At 36.5% G+C, this 25,095-nt stretch overlaps 1 protein-coding gene across 10 annotated transcripts in view; it reads right to left on the bottom strand.

The window, feature by feature from the left end:
- PMS1 (PMS1 homolog 1, mismatch repair system component) overlaps positions 1–25,072 on the bottom strand; it is an 82,311-nt gene extending 57,239 nt beyond the window's left edge. For 4 of the 10 annotated variants that reach the window (XM_058549409.1, XM_058549416.1, XM_058549417.1 and 1 more), the window contains exons 1-5: positions 24,356–24,783; positions 24,095–24,217; positions 18,771–18,922; positions 16,462–16,644; positions 7,731–7,833 (exon numbers count right to left, since the gene is read on the bottom strand). In XM_058549409.1, coding sequence (XP_058405392.1) covers positions 7,731–7,833; positions 16,462–16,644; positions 18,771–18,902 — 418 coding nt within the window. In that variant the 5' untranslated portion in view covers positions 18,903–18,922; positions 24,095–24,217; positions 24,356–24,783. Of the gene's footprint in view, positions 1–7,730; positions 7,834–16,461; positions 16,645–18,770; positions 18,923–20,630; positions 20,909–24,094; positions 24,218–24,355; positions 24,784–24,965 lie in introns of those variants that run through there. The other 6 variants (XM_058549411.1, XM_058549412.1, XM_058549413.1 and 3 more) reach the window with 6 other exon arrangements.
- Positions 25,073–25,095: the final 23 nt, after the last annotated feature.

Here is a 25,095-nt window from a genome sequence, read left to right as displayed (position 1 = left end):
ACTAATAATCTGTAGACATGTAAGAAAAAATTTCTGAATGCATGAACAAATGAATGAATGCATAGAAGAATGAAAATAAGAGAAATAAGGTAATAAGAATAAACTCTGTATTTAGTTACAGAGAACACATGGTATTTTTGTAATTTTTAAAGGGAATCTACTAAAAGAAAGAAAATAAAACAAGGTTAGGGAAAAAAAGATGTCTGTGGAAAGTACCAATGGAAAAGCTGTATTTCTATTTTGCTCACACTTGATGTTTTTCTGCTTCTTTTCTCTTGATCAGGTGCTTCACCAGCATATTACATTGCTAACAACTAAAGTAATTGTTTTTGCCTTCCTTCATTGTTACGGACGCTATTTCCTTGGCCTAACTGCACATGTCACTTTCACACACAGAACCTAAGTCTTTGGAACACCCTGGTATTTCTCACTGGTAACACCGTGGTGCTACTATTCTCTGCCTTAGGAAAGTAAAAAGGCTGCCACTAAGTTTTGAGGTGAAGTTGACAGATGTCAAGGAGTCCCTGCACTCAGCAATCAGAACAGGCACGCACTCTAAACAGAAGTGAACACTCACACCAGAATTCACATCAGACACTATTCTTAGAGATCTCTCACGCCTTCTTCTCATCTCACTCTATGTTCTCTCTCAATATCTCCTCCACTGCCACAGCTTCAGCTACCACCCATATGCCAATGATTTTTTTCATCAAAGCTGTAAGAAACACCATACTTTTATGAACTTCTAAAAAAGAAAAAACATGTGAATCAAACTCATACAATGCCTTAACAACAGTCCTGTGTGACACATAAATTGGTCATATCAGCCTCTCTTGTTTTTGAAATTTCTTTTATCTATCCCCACAGATAGGGCGCTTTTCTCCGGTGTCTTCAATATCAATGCTTGGCATGTGATAGCAATCTTTCTGCACTTAACACAGCTTTTTTCACTTGTGTCTATTTTCCTTTTTTAGGTCTCAAAAAGCATTTGTTTGTTGCTTTGCAAGAAAATATGAAATTGTTGTTTATTCTTCCAATGAACACACAAATTACCAATAATGCACAAAACTGCCTGTTCAAAAAGGATTTGGGGAGGCCATTAATTATAAGCCACAACTGTTTTCAGAGATGTCAAAATGTGACAAAATGTGCATCTTAGAATTAAGATATGTATCTAAGACCTACAGCATCAAGTTATATATAGATGTTTATTCAACATCACCTGGATGTCCTGAAGACACCTCAAATCAACCACACCCAGACCTCACTGTCTTCCTCCTTCAGTCTGATACTACACACCTTTCCTCAATTTCTCATATAACACTGACATCCAACAGCTTCCAAACACAAATACTCTAGATTTATTGATTCTTCCCTCTACCTCATACTGTTAATACTGTGTAAGTCATCTAGTCCTATCTATTCTATCTCAAAAATCTCTCAAATCTATGTCAAGTCCCTTCCCTTCCCTCAAACCTCAGTTCAAGGTAACATCTCTTATAACAAGATATAATTTATGGTAGGAGTTATAATGTCCTACAGGTTACTTCTGTAAATAAAATGATATTCATCTTCTACCCAAAAAGTTTCAATGGCTCACTGCTGGTTCCAAGAAAAGGTACAAACTCCTTAGCGTAACATAACAGGCCCTTCATAACCTAACATCCAAGCTATCATTTTCTAACCTAATTTCCTGCATCTACTACCTACAAACATTCTCACTGAACTTTGCTATGTCATTCTTAGTATTCCATTTTTATCTACTTTATTAACTGTTTAGCTATATTTCTTTGTATTGTTTTTGTGGTACACTAGATTATAATATACATTCTTAAAGTATCACAGTCTACCTTGATTACCATGAAATGAATTATACTTCACAGTGTAACAACCTTACAATAATGTAATTCCATTTACTCTCTGGTTTTTTGTAATATTTTGCCATGCATTTTATTTCCACGTTATAAACTCCACAATATATTGTTCTGTATGTTTTTGTAAAATAAGTTTTAAAAAATTTAGTCTGGGACCTGGCCTGGTGGCATAGTGGTTAAGTTCACATGCTCCACTTCAGCAGCCCAGGGTTCATGGGTTTGGATCCCAAGCGCGGACCTACACACCACTCATCAAGCCATGCTGTGGCAGCATCCCACATACAAAATAGAGGAAGACTGGCACAGATGTTAGCTCAGAGCTAATCTTCCTCAGCAAAAAAAATAAATAAATAAATAAATAAAATCAGTCTTTTAATTTTTTCCACATATTTAACTTTTCCAGTGCTTTTCCTTCCATCCTGCAGATTCAGGTTATCATCTGGAATCATTTCCCTGCAGCTTAAAAGCCTTCCTTTAGTGTTTCTTGTAGTGCATGTCTGCTTGTGATGAATTCTCTCAGCTCTTATTTGAATGAAACTGCCTTTATTTTGTCCTTATTTTTTTAAGAACATTTTTATAGGATACAGAATTCTAGGCTGAAAATTTTTTTTTTTTCGGTAAGGAAGATTGGCCCTGAGCTAACATCTGTTGCCAATCCTCCTCTTTCTGCTTGAGGAAGATGGCTGCTGAGCCAACATCTGTACCAATCTTCCCCTATTTTGTATGTGGGATGCTGCCACAGCATGGCTTGATGAGCAGTGTGTAGGTCCACGCCTGGGATCCGAACCCATGAACCCCGGGCCACCGAAGCACAGTGCTCGAACTTAACCATTAGGCCACCAGGCTGGCCCCTTGATGATTTTTTTAAACACTTAAAAGATGTCATTCTATTTTCTTTGGGCTGCCATGTTTCTGATGAGAAGTCAGTTGTCATTTTTATTGTTGTTCCTCTGAATGCAATGTATTTTTTCCTTAGCTGCCTTAAGATTTTCTCTGGTTTTCAGCAATTTGATTAGGATGTGCCTAGCTGTGGTTCTGTTTGTATTTATTCTACTTGGGGTTCATTTGAGTTCCTTGGATCTGTGGCTTGAAGTCTTTCAGCAATTTTGCAAAATTCTCATGTTTTCTTTTCAGACTTTTCTTCTACCCCATTCTCTCTTTCCTCTCCTCCTTGGGTTCCAATCACACATGTCAGACCATCTAATGTTGTCCCACAGACTTCTGATGCCCTGTTCTCTTTTTTCATTCTATCTCATCCTCTGTGCTTCAGTTTACATGATTTCTATTGACTTGACTTCAAGTTCACAAATCTCTTCTTCTGCTATGACCAGTATGCTGTTAAATCCATCCAGACATAGTACTTTTTTAATTCTACAATTTTCATTTGGTTCTCTTTTAGAGTTCCAATTCTCTGCTGAAATTCTCCACCTTCTTACTGATTTTGACCATCTTTTCCTCTAAATTCTTTAACATAACAATTGTTTTAAAAGTTCTTATCTGCTAATTCAAATGTCTGGGTCATCCGCAAGTTTGCTTATATCAGCTATCTTTTCTCTTGATTATAGGTCCCATTTTCCTTTCTTAACATCTCTCAACATTCTTATTTTTGCCAGACATTGTGTATAAAAGAATAATAGATACTGAAGCAGATAATATTTTCCCCCAGAGAAGACACTTCATCTGTCAAGCAGTTAAAGTGGAGAGGGAATCTCTTGAATATAATTAGGAGTTTATCTGGGTTGGAGCTGAGTTGCCCCTTTATTTAGTTTCAGTTAACTTATAGTTTCAAATGTCTTGAGGTTGGAATCATGTCTCTTTCTCTAGTAAGGCTTTGTGATCTCAAGACTTCAAGATCTTTCTTTCTCTCTCTAGCTCAGTCCCAACTTTCTTCATCATTGCTTACTCAGCAAAAGTCCTGATGAGATTTGACATCTGGGGTGAACCAGCTCTGTGTTTGAGGATCCCATCTTCCAACTGTCACGTCAGCTCACATGTGGCTATTAAAAGTCCAGCTGGTCTCTCCTAGGGCCATAAAAGATCTCTTGTCTATAGCAGGCTTGCTCCTTTGCCTGCCTATGCCTCCAGACTCAGTTAATGCTCCCACAGAAGCAAGTGGCCACCAGTCTCTTCTTGTCTAGTAAGGAGTCATCTTTCTCTTGGACTAAATTTATTTAAACTTCTTTGTGACATAGTTCTTCAATGGGTTTTTAAAAAATGCAAATTTTAAAAATTATGTGTTTTCTCCCCTCACTGCTACATTGGAGAGCAATGGTCTCTTGAAATCTTCTACATCCATCATTCTTCTCTTGCTGAAGTATACTCTCACTCCTTCTTACCTACCTTCAAACTCAAATGTTCTTTTTCTGAAAAACTCACTAACCTTCCCCTTGGCAGCTGGTGGCTTCTTTTTACCGTCATTACTTATTTACTCATCTGTGTTTTTCACTAGTGAGTTCTTTTTACTTATCTGTGTTCTCTACTAGCCTGTGATGAATATAATGACACATACTGTAGCTGTGGACAGATGGTGGGAAGGAACGCAGGCAGAAACTGGTAGGGCAAAATATAAATGTGGTTATGAAAGGAAAAAATACATGTTGATTTTTAAATATATGTTATATGTGAAAGACCACACTATACCTAATTCATATATTGATAAATTATTGCTTCAGCAGCTAAAAATATTCTCAGAGCAAATTGAGAATTACCAATAAGCCAAGAATTATACATGTTTGAATAAAATTTAATGATGGAAAACTCGGCTGATTCCAAATGAAATGTGCATCCTTAAAAAAAAAGTACCAAGTAACATTGGCCAATAGGGAGGAGGCCCCAGTATACTACCATATTTTACAAGAGAACTGCTCAGCTCTCTAACTTTAGCACATTCTACAAACACCAGAATTAAACTGCAGTCCTGTAATATGCTCCCTGCTATATTTTTACATGGCCCTATGCTAAGCCATTTATAAAGGCAGCTATTTATATTCCTAATGTAAAGAAGTATGGTTGCTTGAATATATCAAAGTTTTCTGAAACCATTTAATGAAAAAGTGTCATTCTCAAGATGAAAAAAATCTTTCAATACATGCACAATCACACACAGCAGGGATTTACAAAGAACCTGATGCTCCACTCTAACAACAGGGTAGGGAAAGGAAATATCCTGATCAGAGTACTTTAAATATACTACTTTTGATATCTGAGAAATTCCTAAGGTGGAAGTACTAGGAAGCGTTAAAAGAATTTGTCCAGAAGGGTAAATCAATTTAGAAAGCTTAAAACTGATTATCTAGGGTGAAGGGAATAGAAGTGATGACAGAAAAAAGATATGACTAAAACAAATAATTTGGTCAGGGTTCTTGGTAAAAGAATTTAAAGGCTGGAGACTTATTTTTATGTTTCTTATTAATTTTTTAAATGTCTTAAAACAGAAATGAACAGAAGGTAAGGGTAATTTAAAATGACATACTGTTAAACACATAAATCATTTTAAATGGCTAAATTAATCATAAAGCAAATACCTACACCAGGAAAAATGAGAATGGGAATCTCTAGTAAACTATATTTAAACATTTTAAAATATGTTTTTTTAAAGGGGTAACAAATTTTCCAACGCCTAAAAAAGATTTTGTTGTAAGTTGTCTCTGCACCTACAGTTAGGCTATATACAGGTGTCATTCTATCAGATGATAAAGAAATAACTGCTAAGCAAGGATGTTCACACCACAGTAGAAATTAATCTACAAGAACCCTAAATGCACAGGTATTAATTAGGATGGCTGAACTGCAGTTTTATCTTACACAGAAAATATTTAAATGGAAGCTGAATGACAGCTGGTGGTGAAATGTGAGTCTGTGATTCAACCACTCAAAAACTATCAGCGCTAAGGCAATATAAATGTAAAAGCCTTTTTGAAAGTGTTCATGGATTTCTATAATACGCCCACTTAGAGCATTTTGAAACTAAGAGCTTGGGAAAAAAAGCCAAGAACTTGACTTTTTGTTGTTGTCCTAGCCAATCAACTGTAATTAGGAGAAAAAAGTGAGTTATCCAAGAAATTACTGGTTTCACAACTACTGACCTTCCAAGTACACTGTTTTTTTTCTTAAGGTAAAAGGAATATGCTAAAAAAAATAAATTTCATTTACTGTCTGTAGAAATTTCTTAATATGCATACCTTGTCTCATTTACTAAAAGTAGAAGACTTAATCAGCAAGAAAACTTAATCAGCAAATGAGCAAATATCAGAAGTATTCCATATTTAAGGACTGTTATTTCATAGTTCCCATGGAGATGAATATGGAAAAGCATGAGATGTATGAGTGATACAGAGCCACTGGCCATCCACATTAGACTGGCTACTAATTAGATAAAAATAAATACATCTAAGTTTTATAAGGTGACCAGATTACTTCAAAGTACTCTACAGGACAGCCACTCAAGTATCTCCTAACGGTTTCCTAATTTGAACTCCTAAGAACTGGGGTCAGAGCATTTCTGGAGAGGGACCATTTAAAAATGCCTTCTCTTTGTCCTAACCTTCAATACATAAAAAAAAATCACAATCTATTATTTTTAATTAATATATGCACAATATTATTATATATCAAATTAAACAGCTATTAGACTTGAGCTCATTTTTATTAACTGAATAAATGAGAAAAAAAGTTAGTGTATTTTCTTAGGAGCTCCTATTATTTTCTTTCCCCTATGTGGAGAGAAAAACACTAATTCTTAACAGGCAAAAGTAATCAGTAAATAATTTGAGGATTTATAAAATAAGAGAAAGAATGAGAGAATTTGGTATCAGTATTAAGATACAAGAAAACACATTTCAATGAAGAAAAATAGAAATAATTTAGAAAAAACAAATCCAATAATTTAATATTAAAACTGGAGGGAAGAAACCGCAGAAAAAATAAAGTAGTTTGATAAATTACAATGAGGGATCACAAAATTAAAAATAAATTTACAATACAAATTGGAGGAGAAGAAGGGCAAACAGCAGCAAAAAAACACAAGTCCCTTTTCAGATCTAATAATTCTTTTGAACATGACTCTAAAGAGGTCAAACCTTTAATATTCTCTCAACTTTAAACACCCCATTAACAGAACTTAGCAGTATGAAAAAGATTAAAGGAGATATGTGAAACTCAAGCCTGAGGAGATTTTTTTTTTCCCTTGAAAGTAAATACTTAGCAGAGGAACTTAAAAATAAAAGATGTCAATTAAAATATAATAAAATTACATAAGTGTATAAAACACTAAAGAACTAAATGACGAACAGCCACACTAATTAATATATTTGCTTCACATAATATAGAAAGAGAGAAAGTGGGTGACAGTATTGGACAAAACAACATTAGCAATGAGTTAATAATAATTGTTGAAACTGAGTGATGGGTACACTATCCACTTATGCATATGTTTGAAGTTTTCCATAAATCAATAGATTTTAAATTATTTATTTAATCATAATATCTTGATGGTATGATTTATTACCATGATTACCAAATCAATAATGTTTTAGATATTTCAATCAAATATTATCCTTCACATATAAAAACACTAGTGATCCAGCAATAGTAAAATAATTGCTCTTACAGTTTTTACAGAAGAGTAACTAATCCATGCTGTTGTCCAAAGTCTTTCACACAGTTCCTCTTGAGAACAACTCTAAGTGTTTACGAGATTGGTGGCTAAAGTAAAGGCTGAATGTTCACTTGGAAGTTAACTAGCCACTACCAGGACCAAGCCTGCAGCAATATATTTGAATTTAAGGAGTAACAATTTTTTTAAAATAAGCAATTAAGACAGAAAAGGCAAAGAATGCTACAAAGCTACTCTCTTACCTTGACCAAGATGTGAAGGTTTTTGAGAAATTACGTGGCCACTGCCATCTAAAACATACTGGGTGCTAAAATTATCAGCAGCTGTCCTTGTTGTAATTAAAACCTGGAATTAAAAAAAAAAAAAACCTCTAATAAAATTATGATTTTTGATATTGCAGTGGGCTCATTATCAAATCAGATGTAAAATAATTACCGTATATTTACTTAACATCCAAAAAAGTTTTACTTGATAAGTTTTTATGACCACTTCTCTTGAAATATTCCTTAGAGCTACACTAATAAGCAATAGGCCAGCTTACATTTTTTATGCTGCAAATTACTGATTTTTATTTTGAGTATTTCATTTTAAAATCAAATACTTCAACTGCATCAGGGAAGCTTGCTTTTAACTTAAAAGACTATTCCCATAAATTTGTTGGTAAATTGAATAATCCTTTTGTAATGTAATCATTCCCTCCTTTTATATTCTGTATAAAATTGCACTTAGGTATTTAAAGTTAATGGTTCAAAAGAATAAAAAAATATAAATCATACACATATGTATCTATGGGCGATTTTTTCTTAAATCCAAGCTTTGAACTCATTGTTTAAATGTAAATTTTTTTATTAATTAAAAAAAATTTAGCATTAAAACATATAAGAGTAAGAAAGGACTTCAGGGGCCGGCCCTGTGGCCTAGCGGTTAAGTTCAGCACGCTCTGCTTTGGCAGCCCAGGTTCGGTTCCTGGGGATGGACCTATACCACCCACCGGCGGCCATGCTGTGGTGGCGACCCACATACAAAATAGACGAAGATTGGCATAGATGTTAGCTCAGGGTGAATCTTCCTCAGCAAAAAAAAAAAGGGTTTCATTCAGCATGAAAATATTTCCTAAGATGTCACAGTCATAAAAATACAAAGTTAAGAATGTCTGCACTCTGAGCTACCATCACCCTCAGCTTTCTGTTTACCTACCTCATGAGATTAGGAGAGTATAACAACAGCAAACCATACCATTGTCAGAAAATACCATAGGTGAGGAGTAGGGATGCTGGCAAGGAAAGCAGGGTGGATTCAGAAAAAGGCAGCCTTCTCACACTTCTGGTGAGCAATGATGACCCAAAATTGGCAGCAATCTTTCCTGGCCATCCTTGGACTTAGCAGAGTTGACTATCTTAAAATAAACTTACATAATTTAGGAAGAAGTTGCAAAGACCCAGCTCCACTGCTGGAACTCATCTGAGTCCAGTTGGGTCTATGTTTGATCGTTGTCACCCTGCCTTAATCATTCACTGATTTATTGCAGGCCATACGGCTCTGTGGAACACGTGCGTACAACGGAGGGAACACCAAAATCACCATGAAAAAATGTGGCTTCTCTAGCTTACAGTACTAGCAGAGTCTATTAGATTCTCTCTGAGAGTGACATCCATAAAATCCTTACTAGGGGCATTACCTCAAGCTGCCATTTGTGTGATAACTATTCCCCAAAAAAGCTATACCTAAAACAAAGTTGTGAGCCTCTGTATACTCTTAAGTGATTGTTCTACTTCTTTCAAAAATATATTCCATGGTTCAAAAGTTTATAATTTAAAAAGTTTGCCTGATAACTAATCTTAATCTTCCACTAGATCCCAACTCTATTGTGTCCAATAGTGATTTCTTCTAGTAAAGTTTGTTCAAAACAAAGAGGATAGAAACTGCTAGAGGGGCCGCCCCGTGGCGCAAGCGGTTAAGTGCGCACACTCCGCTGTGGAGGCCCAGGGTTCGCCAGTTCGGATCCCGGGCACGCACCAAAGCACTGCTTGTTAAGCCATGCTGTGGCGGCATCCCATATAAAGTGGAGGAGGATGGGCACGGATGTTAGCCCAGGGCCAGTCTTCCTCGACAAAAAGAGGAGGATTGGCGGATGTTAGCTCAGGGCTGATCTCCTCAGCAAAAAAAAAAAAAAAAAGAAACTGCTAGAGATTTTCTTTCCTGTCTCTAATTTAATTACTCCATGATTGTCCCTTTAAAAACAATTTTACATTTAACCAACCACTTCTCCAAAATGCCAAGGTCAACTGAATTCTATTTCCATTCTCCAAAGAGCTAGCCACCTGACCTAAAGTTGGTGTCACTGAGCAAAGGCAGCCCTGGAACTCTGAGTTCTAGTGCTAACTCTGCCAGTGGCTTGCTAGATGGTCCTGAATAAATGATTACACTATCATCTTTAAGGGGAAGGTGATGATAAGATGAAGATGATGCTAATACTTTATAAGGTTACATGGGTTTTTGCTTTAACTACTTCAAAGCATTTTACAGATATTAACTTGTTCATCCTTTAAACACATTAGTGAATAGTAATACTCTAGCCTAGATGAATAAACTGAAGTGCTAAAAAGCAAAATAAGACCTTCGTAGTTATAATGTAATATTTATGTTAAGTAAAAAAAATAGAACATAATATTGTTTTCCAACACTAAAATTTTTTAAATTAGAATGTATAGAGTTCTATGAAAATTTATTCAGATAGGAAATGCTTTGCAATTCACTGCTAAAGACAGTGAAGGATAACACGCATAAGCATGATTCACAAATTCATGAAATACACTGTGCTCCTCAGAGGAAGGAATTGTATTTCAAGAGTTCATTTCATCATATGACCCTGTGTCCTGGGCAGGAAACCTTTTTTTGGACCAGGCACAGGTTCAGAATGTGTTAGCTGGGCAGCAGCTAGCATTTGAACCTGCAGTAACTCCACCACCAGAAGCATCTCCAGTATTACAAATTATTACTGGTGCTTCTTACCAGAGACATTGAGGAATTACGACAGTGAGTGAATCTAGTGGTGTCAAGAGAAGAAATAAGAAACTTATTTAAAGAATTTCAAAAGGAGAAGTTTATTTTAAAACAAGTTTTAGAAGTCCTTAGAGGACATATTAGCTATCAGTTATTAAAAACGGACTCTTTGGTCCAGTTACTGAGTTTCAAGAAATTACAGCACTATTACAAAGTTAAAATTACATAAAAGCATTTAAATTTTAGATAAGTACAATTTTTCTCAATGTTTTAGATAAAAAGTAAATTAAAAACTTAGGATATATCCTGGTAATTCATACAAAAAATCCTCTGACAAAAATTCATTTTAGATAATTAAAGGTTTTTTTTAATTGTTTAGGTTTTTTTGCTAACTTTTAGAGGAATACTTCGGCAGAGAAACATGAGTTTGAAAACTAAGGTAAATGGTCCTCATGATTCAGCTGAAATATGGATTTTGTCTGGACGACTGAAATGTCTTTTTCCTTCTATGTGTGAGTATGCCTGCGTGCCTGCACACAGCTGTACACTAATATAAGCACTCTGACTTGAGAACCTTCTCCCTGATACTCCACTGTGGGAGACTAGCAACAGGGAGATCCCGGCCCTGGCTTTTCTCCTTTCAACAGAGTTCTATTACCTGTGAGGAGATCACATTTAGGAAGCAGGATATCCCAACTGCTTCAAAAATTCCTGTACTTATTCTAACTAAAGTTATACCACCATGGCTCCAAGAGACACAGAAGGTACCATACACTGGAACAGGAGGCAGGAACCATCAGAATGATGCTAGGGGCTTCCCCCACCCTTTTACAGTTATTCAGGCCCACAAATAAGGGAGTCCCAACTTCCATCTTCAAAACAGAATGACTTAGCTTCTCATTCTGCCCCCTTTAAGCCACAGTGGTTTTATGTAACGTAAAACAAAAACAATTCTACAGATCCCATATAATCTCATCACAAAATTATGCATAATGAACTTGACAGATCAGAATAATACCCAGCACACTATAACCACTGTAAAAATGTTGAATGAATGAATCAATAAACATGAGTATTATTCAGCGGATGGCTGGCAACTCTTCTAATTCTTCTGAGGGAAAAACAAGAGAAAAAATAAACTTATGCTATGTAATAAAGACCTTTGGTGAGAATTAGAAGGAATTTACCTAAGAATAGTTGTTAAATTTTAGAAAGGATTTCCCAAAAATGTTGAGGAGTCTGCATGAACTTTGAAGTGCAATACTGCTTGCCAAAAAGGGAATGAGTAAGCTGATGGCATCATCACCTGTATGATACAGCCACATACTACTTTTCACAGTCAAGTCCAGAGTAAAACTAAGCTTCATCTGTATGGGACATGACAATATTCACGATACTCTAATATGTACTATTTCATTTGACCCTGAAATCATTAGCCTCACTTTATAGATATTAAAAAAAAAGACTGAGGAAAGTTAACCTGTCTCATGGTCACATCTGATATTCAAACACTTGGGAATGAGAATTAGGCTTCTGACTCCTTGTTCAGAATTTGTTCTGATTTTAAGAAAACAAAACCATTCTGTAATCCTCCTAGAACTAAGGTATAATTTAGCCTATATTAAAATCCAGTTCAAAAAACTTATATGAGTTTCTTAAACATTTCTTTGGAGGGAAAAAGAATATATATTTTATATACATTATATTAAAATGTATATTTTTATACAACCTAAAAATAAATATTTTATTATGTGTGTTTTATTTAATGATAGGAACAATATATATAAGAGTCTTCATAAAAAAATTTATGAATAGGTCAAAACAGGATTTTCACTATCTTTAGCTCATTCTAGTCAGTATGCTTAGTAATCAGTATCAGGAATTTAACACTGAAGAATAACAAATATCCCCAAATTATTGCTCTACAAACAACAACAAATTTCAAGAGAAGTTATGCTTGATAATATGATTTAAAAAAAAAAAAAGCCCTATGGGTCAATTTGTGTCAGTCACTGATACATTCACCATAGATTATGGAAGCAGTAATTCCATTTTTAAATATCAATAGGATACTCTGTATCTACAAAGTAGATACAGCCAATTTTGCTGAAAATTAATTTAATTTCAAAAAAATTAATTTGCTGAAAATTCTCCAGCTAATTTTGCTGAAAGTCTACTTAATTTTTTCTTTTTATAAAACTAAAATTATTAACATCTTTAAAATAATCTAACAAACAATAATTTCAACAATTGGAGTTTTCGGTGATGGCTGTTTAATAGTGTGACACTACTATATCCCAATTACACATTATCAATATAATAAACATGAGATGGATTACATCTCTATGACTTTAAAATTATCTGCATCAGTTAGTCTGTCAGATAAAATAACCAAATAACTAATTTTTATTATGTAACTGCAATCTCCATCCAAAGATTTTCAAAATGAATCGCAGCCTCTAAAATAAATATGTAACTTCTATACTACATAGAAACTTCAATTCTTTCTGAGTGGTGAAGAATATTCATTAAGTTTAAAAAGTGAGGGGCCGGCCCGGTGGCGCAAGCGGTTAAGTGCGCGCGCTCCGCTGCGGCGGCCCGGGGTTCGCTGGTTCGGATCCCGGGCGCGCACCGACGCACTGCTTGGCAAGCCATGCTGTGGCGGCGTCCCATATAAAGTGGAGGAAGATGGGCACAGATGTTAGCCCAGGGCCGTCTTCCTCAGCAAAAAAAAAAGAGGAGGATTGGCGGATGTTAGCACAGGGCTGATCTCACAAAAAAAAAAAAAAAAAGTGAACCTTTTTCCCCAAAAAGCATTAAGTCTTCCTGAATAACAATATTTATTTTTAAATGTAATTGACCTTAACAAGCATATATTACTTTCTGTATTTCTGAAATACTATTCAGAATCCTCCCACGTTAAGTTTCAACTTGACTACTGCTTGATAACCTGTCTCCTGAGCTTACCATTGCAGGCCTGGGTATATTTATTATAATATGAGGTGTTTTTAAACTTATAAATGCCTCTCTAACCATGCTAGTAAGAAGGCAGCATGACTTACTGTGAAAAACTCAGTACCAGAAGGCATGAAATTAGAACTGGATTCTTGGCTTTACTATGGACACATTATGTGTCCCTAAACAGGTCACAGTTTTCATATTCCATTTACTTCACTGTGCACAGTTCCTCTGAGGTAAACTACTTAGCACAGCACCCTGCATACAGTAGACAATGAAATATTAGCTGACCAATTATTAGACTGTGTTTTAAAGCTGGAGTGAGAAGACCTGGCATTTAGCCTCACAAGACCTCAGTTTCCTCATCAGGAATATGAGGATACCGAACCACAGAAGACCTACTTTGCAGGGTGGCTTACCCATGAAGCTGACTAAGGCAAAGACTAGTGAGCAGGAAGTTTACTGGGGAGTGCTGCTGGGATGATCACTTGTGGGGGCATGGCAGAAAGAGAAGTGGAGCTGTGCCACAGTCACAACAAGGCCTTGGCTGACCTCAGAGGGGAACTCTGGAGCAGAGACAGCATAGCAGAGTTGTTCTGAATTGGATAAATCATATGGCTTATGTACAATATATTTTAGAAAACTAAGTATAGTGCTGCCACCTAGCAGACAAAGTTGATATGATCAATTTCAGTTCTGAAAGGTTACATACATCTTAGAAAATACAGAAATGCCAAATTATATATTTTTCAAACATACTTTGCCAAAATGAAACTTAAAGACTTATCTGCTAAGTTTGGACAATAGCTAAAAAATAAAATACTTACGTTCTCTAACAAATTATATGATTTCTAATATAACCATTGAGAGGTCATACAATAGTACTAGTCCTGGGAGCTTCAGAGGTTCCCTGATACAAATCCCATCCTATTTTAAAAACAGACTCTACACGATCCCAGGGCCATAGGTTCCCATATATAGTCTCTCGGGAGAAAGATGGGCAATGCCCGGTTGTACTCTCTAGTGACTCTTCCCTAAAATCTATTTGGAGACTCAGTGAACACTAAATAAATCAAGTGCTGAGAAACATAAGAGAAGCACAGAGTGCACTAGTTTTTGGATACAGGTTTAAGCAGAGTGCACTTAAGGAATGACAAGGTCTTTCCTCCTTTAGTGATGTCTGAAGATCTGGATTCTAAGAAGCAAGGGCCACTAGTCCTCTGGGCTAAAACAGCAAGGTCGCCCATTTTAAACTCCACCTCCTCCCCCACTCACAATTCCTCCCCCACTCACAATTTTTCTTTCTTACTTAGTCATCACCTTCAAGAGCCCCAAAGTCAAAGAGTAAATGAATACCTCGTCAGGACCCTATTCACAAAAAATGGAAAAAACCTACACTATGCCAGCACTCTAAAGGCAAAGGGAAGACCACAATAAGCCTGAAGAATGTATCACTGCTGGGAAGACTAGGCTACTAAATTGATGTCCAGAGACCAGATAAGGAGAGAGAAACAATATCTCACATCCATGCCACTTTTCTGAGAGAGAAGGTATAAAATCCTATCATTTTATTGCATCTGAGCATTCTCACCTAACTAGGGTCTGCCGTCCCAAGCACAAATGAAGGCTTACAAGGCCACTGGGCAAACTTAGCTCAAGAGACCCTCACAATTACCATGCCACTCACTACCACACAGATACTATCACACTATAACACAGAGCTTAACATACACAGAGAAACAGAACAGCACAAAGAAACTAGTAGAGTCATGGGATAAAACATAACCGAGATACATGGAAATGAAGAGATCAAGGTTCTAGATGGGCTTTGCCACAAATTAGTTACATAATCTAGGGCAGAGGCAGTGAAGTATAATTGGTAGTATGCTTTCGAGTGGATCAGGCAAACTCAGGGGTTTATAGACACTGAAACACCTAACCAGCAGTGAGGAGAGCAAAGTTCCAGGATCCAACCTGCTTCTAATTAGCTAGGTTTAGGCCAAGTCAATTCGCATCTCTAGAGCACAATCTAACGATCTGTATTGACTAGAGTGGTACTTCCAAAGTATGTTCCACAGAACAATAACAAGAAAACAGAGATATGCTTCTCAATAAAAGGGTTTCATAGTCAAGTAGGTGCAGGAAAATGAACCTACTATAAACCACCAACCTTAGAGATGCACAATGCACTCTCAGTAAAGGCTCTGAAAAGTGCTTATAGTTAAGATATGTTTAATTTTATTTAATACCTTTTTTCCAAGACAATGGGCCACTAAACCAGTATTTCTTCTTATAAACATTAACACTGTAAAACACATTTTGCTGTTCCTCAAAAAATTAAACAGAATTACCATTTGACCCAGAAATTCCACCTCTGGGTACATACGTAAGAGAAATGAAAGCAGGGTCTCAAACAGACATTTGTACACCCATACTCATAGCAGCATTATTAACAATATCTAAAAGGTGGAAACAACCCAAATGTACCCCAATGTCGACAGATGAATAGATAAACAAAACGTGGTTTATACATACAATGGAATATTATTCAGTCTTAAGAAGGGATGAAATTCTGATACACATTACAACATGTATGAACCTTGAAGACATTATGCTGAGTGAAAAAAGCCAGACACAAGAGGACAAATATTGTATGATTCCATTTAAATGCAGTACTAGTACAGAAAAATTCAGAGAAAGTAGAATAGTGGTTACCAGGGGATGAGGGGAAAGGAGAATAGGGATTTATTATTTAATGGGTACAGAGTTTTCAGTTTGGGATGATGAAAAAGTTCTAGAGATGGACGGTGGTGATGGCTGCACGACAATGTGAATGTATTTAATGCCACTCAACTGTACACTTGCAAATGGTTAAAATGGTAACTTTTATGTTATGTATATTTACCACAATAAAAAAAAAACACTCTTTGCCAAATACTGGGTTATTTTTCTCTTAATTCTAATATTCTGTGATTATAAAATCACTAGCACAGTCAATATAAATTACCTTACCTCAGCTACAGAACAAACTGACCCCAAGGCTTCTCCACGAAAACCGTAAGTTGTCAAATTTTCAAGATCTTCATGACTATTTATTTTTGAGGTGTAGTACTTTATTGCCATTACAGGCGCATCAATGGCTTTGATACCCTCACCATTGTCTCGCACCTCAATTTTATCAAATCCATAGTTTTCCTATAAAAAGTTAAAAAACACTTTTAGTATATAAAGGTATTAAACTTACAATATTTAGACACAGAAAGAAACACAAGTGAAACAATTTTGTGGTTTATTTATCTTTTATGGAATCTTAACATTAAGAAAGCAAGAGTTGAATTTCTTAATTCCTATTTACTAATAGGAATTTACTAATTCCTATTTATGGTACAATGGGCAAGTCCCTCATTTTCTCTTGACTTAGATTCAACTTTAATATAAGGAAGTCAGTCTGATCTTTAAGGTTCACCTGAATTGTTTCAGTATCATAGGTATTTATGTCTAAATTTATGTTTAAACTTCACTAAAAAAAATTCTTCTAAATTATATATATCTTTGCATGTATAATCTCACAAACAAAACAGAATACCATCACCATCAAAAACAACACCTAGTTCCACCCACCAAGAGTCTAGCAATTATCATTATTCAACTTGACTTTCAATACCTTCTCCCTTGAACATTTTATTGCTTTCATAAGAAATTCAAATATTTACGTTATAACTTTCAAAATTTCCAGAGAATTTTGAGAACAAGATATATATTTGCCTGCCTAAAAGTCTTAAGTGAAATCTGTCAGATACAATGATCTAATCCTATTTAATTATTATCAATTGTATTCTAATCAGACTGAACTGACTATGAAATGTTTAAAAACAATAGTCTTTCTTTGATTTAATTTAATAAATATTTTTCATGTTTATAAAACTTACAGAACATTATTTAAAAACAAAATACAGGTTTGATATGGTACAGAACAGTGGTTCTCAGCATCAAGTAGAAACTTGTTAGAAATGCAAACTCTTAGGCCGCACCTAGAATCTGAAATTCTAGGGCCCAGTAACTGTTCTAACAAACTCTGAATTATTCTAACGCCCCCAAACGTTGTGAGAACACTGGTATAGAGGAAAGATTTTGAATGGGGTTTGGAGTCAGAAAGACGTGAATTCCAATCTCAGCTCCACTACTTACTAATTATATGACTTTGACCAAGTTCTCAGAACCTTAATTATTTGTAAAATGGGTACTGTAGTAGCTAATTCACTAAGTTTTTATAAGGAGCAACTGGGATTTTATATGTATATAAAATATACATACATATGAAAACTATAGGTTTCTTTCCTACAAAGATATTCATATCAGTATTATTTCTAATACTGTAATACTAGAAATAAGATAAATATCTGATAATCAGATGATTACAAAAAAACGTATCCTTACTTCACGCAAACAAATTTATTTACCATTTATGTACCAAGTACTGGCCAGGTATGGTGGACACAAAACTGAAAAAAATATAGACCTTATTTTATGAGCTGGTAATTTATAATAGGGGAGGTAGACACACAAAATAATTATAATAATTCGTAATGAGTGTCATAAGTCATATTAACTCAAATGATTTAATACGTAGCACTTAAATTTAAAAATGTGAAAACTATGAAGCAACATGGGAAACGGTTTTAAAATAAGATGAGGTTTGGGGCTGGCTTGGCGGTGCAGCGGTTAAGTTGGCGTGCTCCGCTTCAGTGGCCCAGGGTTTGCCAGTTTGGACCCCAGGCGTGGACCTATTCACGGCTCATCAAGCCATGCTGAGGCAGCGTCCCACAAAGAACTATAGGGATCTACAACCAGGATATACAACTGTGTACTGGGGGCTTTGGGGAGAAAAAAGGAAAAAAGAGGTAGATTGGCAACAGATGTTAGCTCAGGGCCAATCTTCCTCAAAAAAAAAAAAAAAGATTAGGTGAAAAACTAAAATGCAAATGAGAATATATAAAGCAAGTAAATGTGAATAACCAAGGATAAATATTAGTAGAAAATACAAATTAAATTTATGTTTTAGGTGATGGAGTACTAAAGAGTAAGTTTTCTTTTTATAATTTCCTTTAGTTTTACTAATGTAGACTTAAACTAATCAACTAATGTTGATTTAAATTAAAATTTATTTTTAAGAATTTACTCTTAAACAAGACAAAGGGTCCAATGTCCTAAGAATAATTTACTGGTACATAGAAAAAACAGAAAGGCAATAGTTGTAAGGAGAAAACATTTGTCCAGCCCTTTTTTGCTTTAAAGGTATTTGGCTCCTCAGGGACTCTCACCAGTTTAACATCTATGCTTGTGGCACCAGCATCCAAGGAGTTTTCAATGAGTTCTTTTACAACACTGACCACTGAAGTGATTATCTGAGAACTCGAAAGGAGGCGAACTGTTGCTGCAGGCAACTGTTTCATTCTAGCTTTTAGTAGAGTAGCTAGAAGACAAAAATACAAGTTGTAAAAATAACAATTGTTAAACATTCCTGACTAACAGAACTGATGGCAACAAAAACAATAATAATAATAGCAGCTCAAATTTATTGAGCCTCACTGTATGCCAGGATCTACTGTAAGCACACACAGTATTAAATCATTTATTTCATACAAATACTCTCTGAAATAGATACCATTATCATCTCCATGTTATAAGACTAAGGCATAGAAAAATTAGTTGGTAAATCACACTATGGTAGTAATTGAAGAACAATAAGCACAACTGTGCTATAATGAGTGTAATATATACTCTGCATGGCTAGGAATGACCGGGTGGTGCTGTCACCCCAGGATGCGGATAATGTCAGTCAGTTACGTGCCTTAATGGCAGTCTCACGTAAATGTCATTAGTCATCCATATGTTTTGATGAGTCACAATGCCTTTTTCAATTACCGAGCTCTTTTGGAGTTAGGATATGTAGACCCCAGAATTACTATTAATCTGAACCAGTGAGATATCAGACATATCAGATAACTATAACTATCCTCTACATTACTCTGCCTAAAACATCATTCTAATCATGTGGCTCCCCAAAGCCTAAATAAAATAGAAGTACAATGATGTACACTTGAAATTTTTACAATGTTATAAACCAATGTTACTGCAGTAAACAAAAAATTAAAAAAAAAAAAAAGATAAAACTCAAATCTCTGTGCTGGTATTCAAGGTCCTTTACATGCCGATCCAACCTGTACACCCAAAATCTCTCTGCCAGTAATTGTTTTAGCTATGAAACCCTTTGTTTGAAACCATTTCAAACAAAGAAACAAAAAATCTTACATGGAAATCTCATACATAAAATATGCAGGGAGTGGGGTTTGCATCTGCCTTAATGCCTAATTTTAGAAAAGATTTCAGGAAAGAAAAAACACTAGCTTGACAACATGTAACTCCCCTATAGAGTCAAGATTTTCTTTGACAAAAAACAGGGGAGAAAAAAATCCCAGGTACTTCCTTAATTTACCATGATTAGTTACAGGCTCACATGATGATTTGATCCTATGGAATCGAGGATCAAACAAAACAGCAATGCCAGAAACAAACAAAACAAAACAAAAAGGTGTCCATTTAAGATTTTTTCTCAGGCAACATAAGACATAAGCCAAGCAGAGTCACGTCAGTAAGAGGCAGTAACCGAGCAAGAAATAGAGTATACCCACAATAACAATCACACAGGATTTTAAGGGATGCATTTCTGGGAAGAGGCCAATATCCTGAGCTCTGAGTGGTGTTAACTGGTCACAATTCATAACTATAACTATATTCTGCTTTGTACAAGGCAAAGCTGATTAGCACAGTGGACAAACATGCCAGATTGGAGTCTAAAAAACCAGGTTTTGGGGTTTATCTTCATTACACGTAAACTGAAGCAAATCACTTAAATCACTCTGTAAAATCAATTTATCACCTGTATAAATGGAGATAAGGCCTCACTGGTCTGTTGTGAGGATCAAATGAGAAAGCACATGTAAAATGTTGTGTAAATGATAAGGCCGTATAAAATGTACACTATTATTACGATGAAATATGACTACGTAAAGAAATGCTGGGAATTCTTTTTTAAGTCAACAATTACCTTCTAATTAATCTATGTATTTGATTTAGTTCTTGGGTACCCAGTTTTAAGGAGAACAGCTGTGAACAACTACCTCTCAACAGTTTTTGTGGCTCTCAAGGGCTGGCCTTCCCCAATAAGTCAGGAAAACAGTTGATGGTCAAGCTGCTCCACTGTCTTCACATTCACACAAATTAGTGCCATCATCAACCAAAGGCACCCTCTGCGCTATCCCCAAGCTTCAGACTGGTTTCAAGTGCAAGTGTATAGAGCTGCGTTGTCCAATATGGTAGCCACTAGTCACGTGGCTATTGAGCACTTAAAACGTGGTTTCTCCAAATTGAGATGTGCTAATACACTCTGGATTTCAAACTCAGTATAAAAAAAATATACAATATTATTATTTTTTTACACTGATTACAAGATAAAATGATATTCTGAAGTACTGGTTCACATACATTATTACAATTTCACTATTTTCTTTGCTCTTTATAATGTGACTATTAGAAAATTTAAAATTAAATATGTGGCTTACATTATAGTTCTACTGGACAACACTGGATAGAGGAGTAGTAAAAAAAGCAGGCTCTAAAATCACACTGCTTTTGGTTCTATCCTAGCCCTTACACTAATAGCTATATGATGCTGGGGAAATTAAAATTAAACACTAAAATTCAATCATCTAATCTACAAAATGGGGGTGATAATATCATATGGTTGTGGTGCGAAATAAATAAGATAATGTATATAACTTATTACAACGTTTGGCACATACATGCTAAAAGATCCCAGGATACTTGGACTAAATTGAGTTCCTCCTAACTCCCAAAAGGATAAACTGCCCACCACTTCTAACCCCCATCCCCAAAGGGGCTAACCCATGGCCTACCATCAGGTTAGGCTTGCGTTCAAGAAGTCTTCTAGACTTCTTGAGAATCCCAAGGATCTAAGAAAAATACTGATCAATCAAGCTTTGCTGTATAAACCTACACCAACCTTAACCTTCACTCTTTCTGGGAAATCTCCTTATTAATCTCATCATCTTTGTCTCATTTTCTACAATCCCTCTTCTAAAATCTTCTATTTTTTCCCCCCAAGTCCCTAATTTCATCCCAGTCTTTCCCATTCTCTAGTTGACTGAGATCAAGTCCATAGCATGAACTCTATCTTCACACACACCTTACCTCCTCCACCCCACTGTGTCCTCTGGTTTCTTAAAATGTCTGCACCTCTACCTATACTCTTCTTCCCTCAGTCTCAGGTCAATGTCTCCTCCTCCTAAACTAACACACCTAGTTTCTTTATCCAGTCCTCCCACAGGCATCTCGGCCTTGAAAGCAAACACAAAACAAAAAATTCTTCCCTCAACCGTATTACCCCAATGATTATCTTCTTTCTTTTTTTATGAAGCCAAACTTGAATAAGTAATCTATATTCACTGTCACCAATTCCCTACCACCGACTTCTAAAACCCTTGCAAAATGGCTTATAGCACAACCACTGTCAGGATTCTGTTCTCTTCAAGTTCACCAATGATCTCTTACATCCAAATTCTTTTCTCAGGACTCATGTTCCTTGATGTACCTGAAGCACGTGACTTTGATGATATCCCCTAATTCTCAAGGATCTTTCCATCTAAACCTCTTTGATCTCTTCATGTTTTCTTCACTCTCTTCCCAGAAATGTAGGCATTGCCCAATCCCTCTCTCCTCTTTCACATCTTAAAACCCAAAGCTTCAGTTACAGAATAATATCTAAATCTATATCCCCAACAGTGATCTCTCTCTTCCCAAGTTGACAGGCATTTCTAACAATGAGTATCACTGTTATCTCAAAATAAATATTTGTAAAACAGAATTTATCCTCCTGCTCCCCTCCTCATGCCTTCCACCTAATTTTTGCTATTTCTCTTAATAACACACTGCTTTTTGTGACCAAGATCAAAGACCTCAATCCTCCTTTGCCAGCAATCCCACCCTATTTGCACCTCCACCTCCTAATGCAATCCTATCTATCATTCCAGACCCAGTTCCGATAACATTTGTAACATGGTCCTTTCTGTTCACCCAACCAGGAAGGATCCTTCCCTCCCCCTACATTCCTAAACAACTTGGCTTGCATCCCTCACAGGATACTTATCACACTCCTGTCCTGACCTATACAACTTTTGAATGCAGGGAATTATATGTTATGTATTTCTGGATGCAACACAGAATAATCAGAGTACTTAGCTCACAGCAAGCACTTCATGAATATTAACGAAGGGCCACAAAAAAATAATTTTATCAGCACCTTCCTCATGCCAATGTAAACATTAAGAAGAGCATCCTCCTTCCCAGCAAGTCACCATTCTTTCAACTCCTTCCCTTTATATACTCTATTTTAACTAGCCTCTATATCAACCCCTACCTCACCTGTATCTCCTAACCAGACATTTTTCTGACCTCCAGGGCCTATTTCCAGGTATCTTCTAAATATCATCATTTAGATGACTTAGAAGCACCCTGCACTTAACATGTCCCAAACTGATCTCAGAATCTTTCTCTAACTTTCTTCCTATATTTCTTGTTTGATAATAAAAATAATAGCTAACATAAGCAACTTTATATATATTATCCCATTTAATCCTCACAACAACCCTATGTATACTATCACTCCTCTATCACAAATGAGATTTAAAAGCTTGATAACTTGTTCAAGATCACACAACTAGTTAAGTGACAGATGCACATCTGCATATCTTGGCAGTTTGACTCCAAAGGCAGTCTCACAAGGCAAAATTAGAAACCTTGAAGTCATCCTAGAAATTCTTCTCAGTCTCTACATCCTGCCACCCAGTCCTATGTATCCTATTACTAAATATTTCTCAAACTAGTCTCTCCTCTCTATACCTATAGCTACTGCCTCTGTTCAGCCCTTCCACATTTCTCCCCTGAACTATTGCAATAACCACCTAATTGATATTTTGCCTTGACTCTCAACCCCCTATAGGGTTCTTTCTGTAATTTAAATGTCATCATGTTGCTACCCTACTTAAAATTTTATAAAGATTTCCAACTGCTAACCAGGTAAAGTCCAAACTCCTTAACAACTGGACCTCTCTCTATCTGTCTAATCTCATCCTACTATTCTTCAAATGCACACTAGGCCAGTTGTACTATACAGCTTGTCTCTCTTAATGTGGTGGCACTCACTCCTTCCTTAGCTCCCAAGGTTCCTTTCTCTACCCATGACTTCTAACCATCCTTCCAGATTTAGTTCAAGTATCACCTCCTCAAGGAAGCCTTTCTTTCCTTCTCTAATCCCCGTCGCTCCAAGAGATCATGCATTCCTTCCTCTGTACTCTCATAGCACCTTTTCCTTATTTCTAACCCAAAATTCATCACAGGTTATTCTATTGTTTTTCTGTCCCTTCCTCCTGGCTCAGAGTTCTTTGAGAATAGAGATTTTATATTAATCTCATATCCCTTGCATAACCTCTGGAACATAGCACGCATTCTACTGTATATATACTAAATGGCATCTTTTGAAAAGTGGAAGGGTTGATATCAGGCTTACAAGTCACAGCATAGAACGACTGAGAATGTCAGGAATCAGTCTTCCATATTTGCTGAGAGGGAAATCAAACACTCCTGAAAGAGTGCTGATGACCAGGAAAGTCAGTTAAGGACAACAGAGTACCTAAAAAAGAGGCAGAGATCAGAGAACTCATAGACTTTAGGGAAAACACAAGGGAATTATTTAAAGAACATAATAAATCTAACCCAATTGTTTTCATAGAGCCAACAGAAATGCAAGATATAGCCAACATTCTCTTACACCAATTTTGAAATGTTGTTGAAAGTTATTTCAGCATTTTAAATCATAAACTTTGTGTCCTTCAAGGTAATGAAATTCGATTTCAAAGATGACTCCAAATCATCTGACTTTTCCTCTCCGTTCTCAGATAACCAATGTTCCGTATCCACATTTCTTCAGCACGTAATACAGGTGCCTGTCTTCGGCTTGTGGATAAACCCAGAATGACATCAGTAAAAATCGTGGTTAACTGAAGAGAGTCTACTTGCACCACTCGCACGATGCCACAACATACAACGTTAGAAAACGCCACCTCACTCCCAAGACAAGTTGAGTTACGGCTGTCAGGGGTTCAAGTTTCCGCCTGGCATACAACTTTGTCCTGCACCCAGAGGACCCGGGGAATCGGCTGCGCCTAAGCACATTTAGCCAGGAGAGGCCACAACCGCCGCGCGCGGGGGCGCAGACGTGCTGGGAGCCCGCTCTCCACGCGTGCGCGCCCGCGAGCCCGGGCTCGTCCGCCTTCCGCCCCGTAGAGAGGGAGGGGGCCGCCCACCGCGGCCGAGTTGAGGGGAGGGGGCCCTCGAACCGAGAATATAAGAATGAAGTCTCGTTAACCACACGACACTACCTTCCTGCTCGCGCGAGGTGGGCAATTACCATCCACTAGCGGACCAGCCAGTGTCCCACCTGGAGCCCAGGCCCGACCTCGCGAATCCACGACTCGCCCGCAACGCGCGCAGCAGGACGGGCAGCAGGCG

Source organism: Diceros bicornis, chromosome 10 (assembly GCF_020826845.1).
Source record: "Diceros bicornis minor isolate mBicDic1 chromosome 10, mDicBic1.mat.cur, whole genome shotgun sequence".
NCBI classification, from domain to species: Eukaryota; Metazoa; Chordata; class Mammalia; order Perissodactyla; family Rhinocerotidae; genus Diceros; species Diceros bicornis.
The sequence above is the reverse complement of the archived record's forward strand: the minus strand, read 5'-3'. Positions and strand labels throughout refer to the sequence as shown.